Genomic DNA, 8432 nt, shown 5'->3' with positions numbered 1-8432 from the left:
AGCATATAACTTATATGAAACAACACACAGCGCAAGGAAAATGGATTACATAAAAAAATCAATCATGAGTGTATACAACGACTAGCATAAGATAAAAACAGTAGCTCATGTAACTTATATTAGTTGATAAACCAACAAGAGTATAAGCTCACGTACAGTATAATAATAAGCTCACGAGAAGCATATTAAGTCAAAAGGTAGCCGTATGGTTATAATAAGCTCAACACAAAGCATTGAGCACTCTCTATTGACACAGTTGAGTCTTGTCAGAGAGTTAAAAGATGTAAACTACAAGTGTACTAAGCTAACATAATCAGCAGATTTACGGATATCAAACAAGCTTATCAATATTGTAAGGGTAATTTAGTCAATTTCTCTTATTGGTTCAACTTTTCATAAACTAAAAGAATTTTAGTGATAAAAGAAAACTCTTTCCAATTGATTCATTTTATTATACGAGCCGCAAGTTTTGTTTCTCCGAGCAACAAACAAAAATGGCGGCGTCTTCGACCACCACCACCACCAACATCCTCTCCCTTGGCTCTTCTTCAGTTCACAGGTTCCCTCCAATCTGCAATCCTCCTCCTCTCCGTCTCTCCTTCCCCTACAAACCTTCCTTCAACCTCTCCCTCAAAAACCCTAAAACCATCGCCGCCGCCGCCTCCGCCTCCGCATCTCCAACCCTCTCCCCCGCTAAACCCTCTCCTCAGTTTCCCTTCTCCGAGTCAACCAAATCAATCACGACCCTCGCGATTCTCGCCGGACTCGTAACCAAATCCCTCATCCAGAAACTCTCCGCCGCCGTCGTAACCCTATCCCCTCACATTCAAGCTTCCATCCGAGTCTCCGGTCCGCTCTTCTTCGCGGCGGCCCGCGACCGCCCTGCGGGTTATCTCAACACTCCCCTGACGGTTGTGGCGGCTGGTTTGTCCAAGTGGCTGGATATCTACAGCGGTGTGCTGATGGTTAGAGTTTTGCTGAGTTGGTTCCCCAACATCCCTTGGGATCGTCAGCCTCTGTCTGCCATCAGGGATCTTTGCGATCCTTATCTCAATCTCTTCAGGAACATCATCCCTCCTGTCTTTGATACCCTTGACGTCAGCCCTCTGCTTGCTTTCGCTGTTTTGGGTACTTTGGGTTCCATTCTCAACAATAGCAGATGATTTGGGTTGCTACTACTCCTTTTGTGTTTTATTTATTGTCTCTACTTATAAGAAGCTAATGATTATGTATTGGATCTTATGGTCTGTGTTTCTGTGGCAATGAATGAGTTTGGTTTCAATACAAAGTTGTATTTGGATCTTAAGAGTTTTTATTAATTTCTGAGTTGCTTTTGCAGATGTCTGTTCCTAAAACTTATTACATCTTTGAATCTCGTTTTACCAATTTTTGTTTCTCCAAAGTCTCTTAAAAGATTTTGATGCTATTCATATTAAAACCTGGGACGAGTAAATGTAATGCGCAAATCAGTTGAATCATCAGGGTCTGAAGCACTCAAGGCATCAATAGCTTCTGTGAGGAAATATGGTGGAGCAACTGAGGGATACAGAACGATGCTAGATGCGCTCATCCCAGCTTCACAAGTTCTTGAAGAGGTGACAAAGAGCCGCGTGCGTTTTTCACATTTTGAAATATTGCGAGTACTAATGTTTTCTTCCTGCTTTTGATATGAATAGAATCTGAGCGCTGGAGTGGACCCAGTAACTGCTTTTAGTGTGTCAGCTGTAGCAGCAACTAAAGGAGCGAAATCAACCATACAGATGCAAGCTCAGGTGAACCATTTCGGTTTGCTTTGACTATATATTGTATCCTTTTCGATTTGATTTGACTGGATTCTATTCTACAGGCTGGGAGATCGAGTGCAGAGAATCTTGCAACAGTTCCAGATCCAGGTGCAATGGCTGCAGCAGTATGGTACAGGGCGGCGGCAAGAGCCGTGAGGAAGAAACAGCATCTAAAACCTTACGGTATGGTTAGATTAGTAGCTTTCTTCTATGCATAGATTCTCTGCTTTGTGTGTTTTCATTTTTGTGTTTGGATCTTTGTTAACTCAATACCTTCTTCTATACTAACAGAAGGTAGCGTTGTTCCCAAAAGCCCCACTGTCCCTTCTCGAGATGGTGTTTTCTACTTTGACTTCCCAGATATTGGTAGGCATACGTGTCGAGACCCTACATTTGTCAAAACTCTTGGTGCTGTCGAGGTGACTCCCTCCGGTGGCTCTCCACGCTCTACGGTTGGGCAGTCCGACAGACTCTCTTGCAACCTTGGGGCCTTGGTGTCGGTTCGAAAATGGGGCATAATTCGCTTCAAGAAAAACGGTGAGAATAAAACGTTCGTAGCTCGGCAAGGATGTCGGATCACTGTACCATTTGGAGGCATTGTCACATATTGCAACAGTATCGTGGAGATTTTTCATCATAGTGGCTTTTGGTGGAACAGTTACCTCTTGTCGTACTACTCTATCCCTCCCAAAGGTGTAGTTGACTTCCTTCGCTCTCCTGACAAAACAAACATGGGTTACGTTACCAGTAGAGTAGCTGAAGATGAAGATGAAGAATGACTCAGGACAGACTTTTCCTTATTTTGGTTATCAATGTAGACTTGCAATGCTAGTTTTTTTTTTGTACCTTGCTTTCTTCTCTTTGCATTAGGAATCTGATTACTATTCTCGTTCATTTTTTCTTGGTGGTTTTGTTCATATCTTGCCTATCTTGTTCTCTGGGACTGCAATTATGTGTTTGTATGCTAGTTGGTTGAAAGCATTATAATTTTACATTCACAATAAGATATATATAGGCAGAAAATATTATCATATCGCCAATTATGTGTTCCAACGCGAAGGTTTTCAGATTTTTCATATTCTGTGAAGTTCTAACTCAGGATCCCATGTCAGTTTACACTTCTTCTCGTTCTGGTCATCGTCTATCAGATTCTTCATTAAAAATACAAGATTTCTCTGTTAAGTTGTCTTCTCCATCGAATGTATTCTATCGCTAAAATTACTAAACGGTGAATTTGTTGAGTAGATAATGAATCAAGAAAGAGCGTAAGACGGATGCAGCTTCGTATCGACACTGCATCAATACATTGCTAATGCTTAATTGGGTTAGTAAGCGTCTCCGTCAGCTCTCACAGAGAATAATATAATGCTCAATTACTGATTACAAATACTTAATCCCCTTTGATTATGTGTTTTATTCTATAGATAAGTGGTGCTTAAGGAAGTCTCTGCACTTATTTTGTGTCGCTCCCGCCAGGTCACTTTCAACGTCAGAAAGAAATAATTAACAGGTCAACCTTAATGTATTCAAGAATATAACTTATTGCTTTCCTCACTAAAGTGCCTATTCATGTGTGTTTACAGGGTGAGAGCTGACATATAAAGATGGTCTGTGTATGTTCACACTAACTGTTCCGCCAAGTACAACTCAAATGAACAACATCAATCAAACATGTAAATATAAATGCTTCTTCACCGTTTTTTTAGAACTTGACTGGTAATGCAGTGTCTAAATTAAGTGAATTGACATATGAAAATATAACAACAGTTGATCAAAAAAAACTTGAACAAGTGAATTGACATATGAAAATATAACAACAATTGATAAAGACTCATAAGAAAGCTACCTGTTGCAGCCAAGTGTGATAACAGTCCTGACAATCCCATCGAGTCTCAGCTTCTTCTTCTTCCGTATGACATCAACCGAAACTTGAACAGGTGTCCCGTCCGGATAATCCTTAACATCTTTGGTCACTCTAAGTCCCATTGAAGAAGCCCTCTTCTTCGAGACCTCAGTGGACAACTTCCCCAACCCAAGCCTCTCTAAGGTGGTGCAGTATTCCACATGTGTGACTGACGCATTTCTCCTGTACATAACCGAACCTTCCCATGGTGAACCAGTATCCTCGACGTCCTCCTGATCTTCCCAATCAATATCTATTGTGCTGTTCTCTGTAAAAGACTCTGGACTAACTAGTATCTGACTCTTTCTTAGCCTACCAAGCTTATGCGGTCCTGTGAACAAGTAGCCGATGTGCTTTCTTAAACCAGTGGTGGAATTAGGGTAGCCAATGGCAGAACATAGAATTACGGTGCCTGTTTTGAGTTTCAGAAAACTTGGGCTTGACTGTTTGGTCTGTGGCAAGGGGGGAGCTACACAAGATGAAGAGCAAAGCAGAGACATTTTTACCGCACAGGAGGCACTTGTATGTAGGTTTGTCAAGCTATCATACTAAGACAGGATGAAGGACACAAGTAGAGGAGAATCAAGCACCAGCCTTTCACAACACCTACAAGAAACATATGATGTTGCAGTGTTAAGACAGGAAGATTCACAGGAAGCATTAGAAGGAAACTATTGTAAAGGAAGTAAAGCAATTCGAGCTAGTCATTTTGTCGAACACCTGCTATGCATTATTTCATATAGATAAAGGTCACACCTTGCGACTTCCAATTTACAGCCGATGAACAAAATCATGATCGAAATTTTCCAAATTGTCTAGTGTAAATTAAAAGAGAGAAGAAGGGTTTAAGGTATGAGATTGCTTACGGACAAAACTCGCTTTCAGGACTGGACTGTGTTCCTCTCCTTTATCACTTTAGAGAGGAATCCTTGATTTTATGCTTGGAAGGAAGAGAACAGCTTCCCTCGTTTATCTTAAACCCCACCCAATCCACTCCTTACTCGGTCCAATTCGGTTCAAATTCTCGGTTTACTCTAACCAAACCAAATTGAAGTGATAAATTCATTCCCTAATAGCCATGCGGGTTCGGTTCGTCCAGTTAATTTCGTTGGGGTAGTGTGGTTTCTGATAATTCTATTGAGTTTAAACGAGCATCTGTTTTTGGTAATATTTTGTCTAAATTAATTTGGTTAGTTCTAAATAAATTCAATCATTTTTTATTTGAAATTTTAATTAGTTCGGAATTTGGTTAAAACTAAAATAAATTTGAAAACAGAACTAATAGAATATCGGGGAAATTTTACTTCTACACTTTCTTTGGTACCACATTTCAAGTATACCACTAGTATGGGGTCATTTTCACAAATACACTTTTCATTAATGACCAAAAGACCATACTAGCCCTAACTTTATCTCTCTCTCTCGCGATCATCTTCTTTTCCTCTCTCTTTCTCTCGATCTTTTTTCTTCTTCTCTGCCTCCGATTCACCGGAGATCCACCGTCTCTCTCGCGATCTTTTTTCTTCCTCTCTACCTCCGATTCACCGGAGATCCACCATCTCTCTCTCATTCCACTGGTTCTCTGCGGTTCACACTGTCGACTCCTACTTCTGTACAAGATTCCCAACTGGTATGCATCTAATTTTTCCTTTTTTTGTTTGTGTCGATTAATTTTGCGAAATTTCAATTTTGTGGTTACTCTAGTCGAAAAATCAAACAAGGTTGCTTTAGACTTCTAATCTGTACAGGTCGATCTAAGATAAACAGTTTTGATTGTGAAAACATTGAGTTTTTGACAACTTAAAATCCTTTATAACCCTTTGTAAATCTAAGTTATTTTGTAATGTAATTGATATGTTCAGTTCCTGAGAAGCTGTGTTCAAGCTTATATGAGAGCCACAACCCTGCAAGCACACATTTGCTTCGATGTACAATGGTAATCACTATTTTCATCATTGACTTTTGTTTTTCTCTTAAATCTTATTGAACAATCATTGAGATTTTTTTTTGTTTTTTCTTGTGTCTTAAATTGCAGAATATGTTCCCTTTAGCGAACTAATCTCCTCTGATTCCTTGATTGTGAAACCTCTGTTTCTCAGTTGTTGATTTTGTTCCATTTACTTTTTTACTTGCTTTCTCTCTCACATACAAAGACCATAGCGTTTCCACAAGTTTCGTGGCAGAAAATTTTCAGGCACTCTATATCAGATTTACAAGCTGAAAAAGATAGCGTCCAAGCTTATCTTGAGAAGCCTAATGTAAGGCATCGACCTAACTCGAGGTTTCTCACAGCAACTGTCCTTGGTGTTCAACAATGTAATGCTTTTCTTTCCACCCTTTACTTATTTTCGTTTTACAAAAGTTAAGATTGAAAAGGATAAGCCTTTGCTTTGCTATAGTGTGTGATATTCTTTTGTTCGTTGAAGCAATAGTTGTATGTTTTTGGAAGAGGTTTATTTTAATTGTTGGTGAATGGTCGATTCACAATAAGAAAGTTGGCAGAATCTGAAAGTTTTGTTTTGGGTTCTGCGTTTCTTAACAGTTCAGTGTTGGAGAAGTCTCCGGAGGCGGCTTTAGATGTGGATCAGACGATCTTTGTGGTTGTGGCGGAAGACGTGGAGAGGAGCAAAACGACGGTGTTATGGGCGGCAAGAAACTTCTCCAGCAAGAAGATTTGCTTGCTTTACGTCCATCGTCCTGCTCGGCCTGCCTCCTGCAGTGAGAATCTTTTGCTTCTCTTTCTCTTTGACTTAACTATTTTGTGGTGAATTATAGAATATTTATGGATGTTGAATTGTTCTTGAGTGTAGATTTGCTCATGAATCATGATTGAATCTTACCGAGTCTATATATATATCCTTTAGTTGATTGTGGATGATGTTAATGATGTACCTCTGTTTGCTAAGAAAATCTGAGAAATGATATAATTGTTTTATAAAGAAGAGGCAGAAAAACCATATCAAATTATATCATCATAATAAAATCCTTATAAGGCTTTATAAATATAATAAATAATTTATAAATGTTTATAAATCATTTATGAAAATTCAGAAATCATTTATAAACCTTTATCAATAGTTTATATATATTCCTATAAATGATTTATAAACTTTTATAAAATCACTTATAAGAATACACCAAATATTTATAAGGTTTTATAAAATCATTTATAAATATTTAGAAAGGTAATTTCATTTATAAAGTCTTAAAAATCATTTATAAGATTTTATAAATCTTTACATTTAGAAGTAAAATATTCATAAAGCTATTATAAGTTTAAAAAGTAAAATTGGTGATATAAATACATGAAGATGCTCGTTACTAATTTTCTGAAAAAGGAAACTAGAGTAAATGTAAAGTACAAATGATTTACAACTTACAATCACTTATAAGAACACGTGTTACACATATATATTGCAGAAAGACATGTGTCTTGTTTCTCTTATATGTGTCAAGAACATATATATTACATATAAAAACACGTGTCTTCTCTTTCTTTCTGCAATTCCAATCTTCTTGAAAATTGTGTTTCCCTCTGAAAACATAAAACATAAGGCTAAATATATATATATATATATATATATATATATATATATATATATTGTTTTACGATTTCTTTTATAAGGCCTTATAAATATAAAAATTGTAATAAATACCTCAAGCGGGTTACCTTTATAAAATCACTTATAAATTTTATAAGAGCTTATAAAACCTTGTATCAAGCATCTATAAAGTTTTTAAAACATATATAAATATTTATAAGATTTTATTAATCTTTTTCAAGAGTTTATAAATCTTTTGTAAGAGTTTATAAATCTTTTATAAGATTTTATAAATCTTTACATTTAGAAGTAAATATTCATACAGCTATTATAAGTTTAAAAAGTTTAAAAAGTAAAATCGGTGATATAAATACATGAAGATGCTGGTTATTAATTTTCTGAAAAAAGAAACTAGAGTAAATGTAAAGTACAAATGATTTACAGCTTACAATCACTTATAAGAACACGTGTTACACATATATATTACCGAAAGACATGTGTCTTGTTTTTCTTATATATGTCAAGAACATATATATTACATATAAAAGCACGTGTCTTCTCTCTCTTTCTGCAACTCCAATCTTCTTGATAATTGTGTTTCCCTATGAAAACATAAAAACATAAGGCTAAAAATATATATATATATATTGTTTTACGGTTTCTTTTATAACGCCTTATAAATATAAAAATTGTAATAAATACCTCAAGCGGGTTACCTTTATAAAATCACTTATAAATTTTATAAGAGCTTATAAAACCTTGTATCAACCATCTATAAAGTTTTTAAAACATATATAAATATTTATAAAACTATTTAAAAGGGTTTATAAAACTATTTACAAGAACTTATAAGCTATTTATAAGAATTTTTACATTTATTTATAAGTGTTCATAAATTAATTTACAAGGTTTATAAATCTATTTATAAGAGTTTATAAATCACCAAATTAACCAACTTTCCACCATTTCTTTGCTTATTAAATAACATCATTCTTTTACAGTTTCTTTTATAAGGCCTTATAAAAAGGTATAATTGAGCATTGAGATAATTGAGCATTGAGAGATACTTGGGGTTTCTGAATTTATAATGGTTTATAAAAATTTATAAAGGGTTTACAAAACCACAATGTTAGATGAACGCCTCAGTTCTGCAGATGCATATAATGTATACAGACCAGATATATAGCCTTCTAGGACCTTTTT

The 8432-nt window shown here is 36.0% G+C and overlaps 3 protein-coding genes and 1 long non-coding RNA gene across 4 annotated transcripts; 3 read left to right on the top strand and 1 right to left on the bottom strand.

Annotated features, from left to right (window-relative positions):
* The first annotated feature begins 434 nt into the window (after positions 1–434).
* LOC106380472 (ylmG homolog protein 1-2, chloroplastic) lies at positions 435–1338 on the top strand. The gene has a single exon (XM_013820239.3). The coding sequence runs from the start codon at positions 495–497 to the stop codon at positions 1161–1163; it is 669 nt and encodes a 222-aa protein (XP_013675693.2). The 5' UTR covers positions 435–494; the 3' UTR covers positions 1164–1338.
* Positions 1339–1381: 43 nt separating this feature from the next.
* Positions 1382–2788, top strand: LOC125608858. The gene is made up of 4 exons (XM_048779405.1): positions 1382–1595; positions 1677–1772; positions 1847–1967; positions 2076–2788. The coding sequence occupies exons 1-4, from the start codon at positions 1458–1460 to the stop codon at positions 2561–2563; spliced, it is 843 nt and encodes a 280-aa protein (XP_048635362.1). The 5' UTR covers positions 1382–1457; the 3' UTR covers positions 2564–2788.
* Positions 2789–3509: 721 nt separating this feature from the next.
* LOC125608859 (large ribosomal RNA subunit accumulation protein YCED homolog 1, chloroplastic-like) lies at positions 3510–4685 on the bottom strand. Its single transcript, XM_048779406.1, has 2 exons — positions 4554–4685; positions 3510–4293 (listed from the first exon to the last, which is right to left on the bottom strand). Exon 2 carries the CDS (start codon positions 4185–4187, stop codon positions 3627–3629), a length of 561 nt encoding a protein of 186 aa, XP_048635363.1. The 5' UTR covers positions 4188–4293; positions 4554–4685; the 3' UTR covers positions 3510–3626.
* Positions 4686–4893: 208 nt separating this feature from the next.
* Positions 4894–6626, top strand: LOC111216024. The gene is made up of 4 exons (XR_007339461.1): positions 4894–5317; positions 5550–5623; positions 5723–6003; positions 6230–6626. It is a non-coding gene; the product is annotated as an uncharacterized LOC111216024 (long non-coding RNA).
* The last annotated feature ends 1806 nt before the right edge of the window (positions 6627–8432 follow it).

Source organism: Brassica napus, chromosome A5 (genome assembly GCF_020379485.1).
Source record: "Brassica napus cultivar Da-Ae chromosome A5, Da-Ae, whole genome shotgun sequence".
In the NCBI taxonomy this organism is placed as follows: Eukaryota; Viridiplantae; Streptophyta; class Magnoliopsida; order Brassicales; family Brassicaceae; genus Brassica; species Brassica napus.
This window is presented reverse-complemented; position numbering and strand designations above follow the sequence as displayed.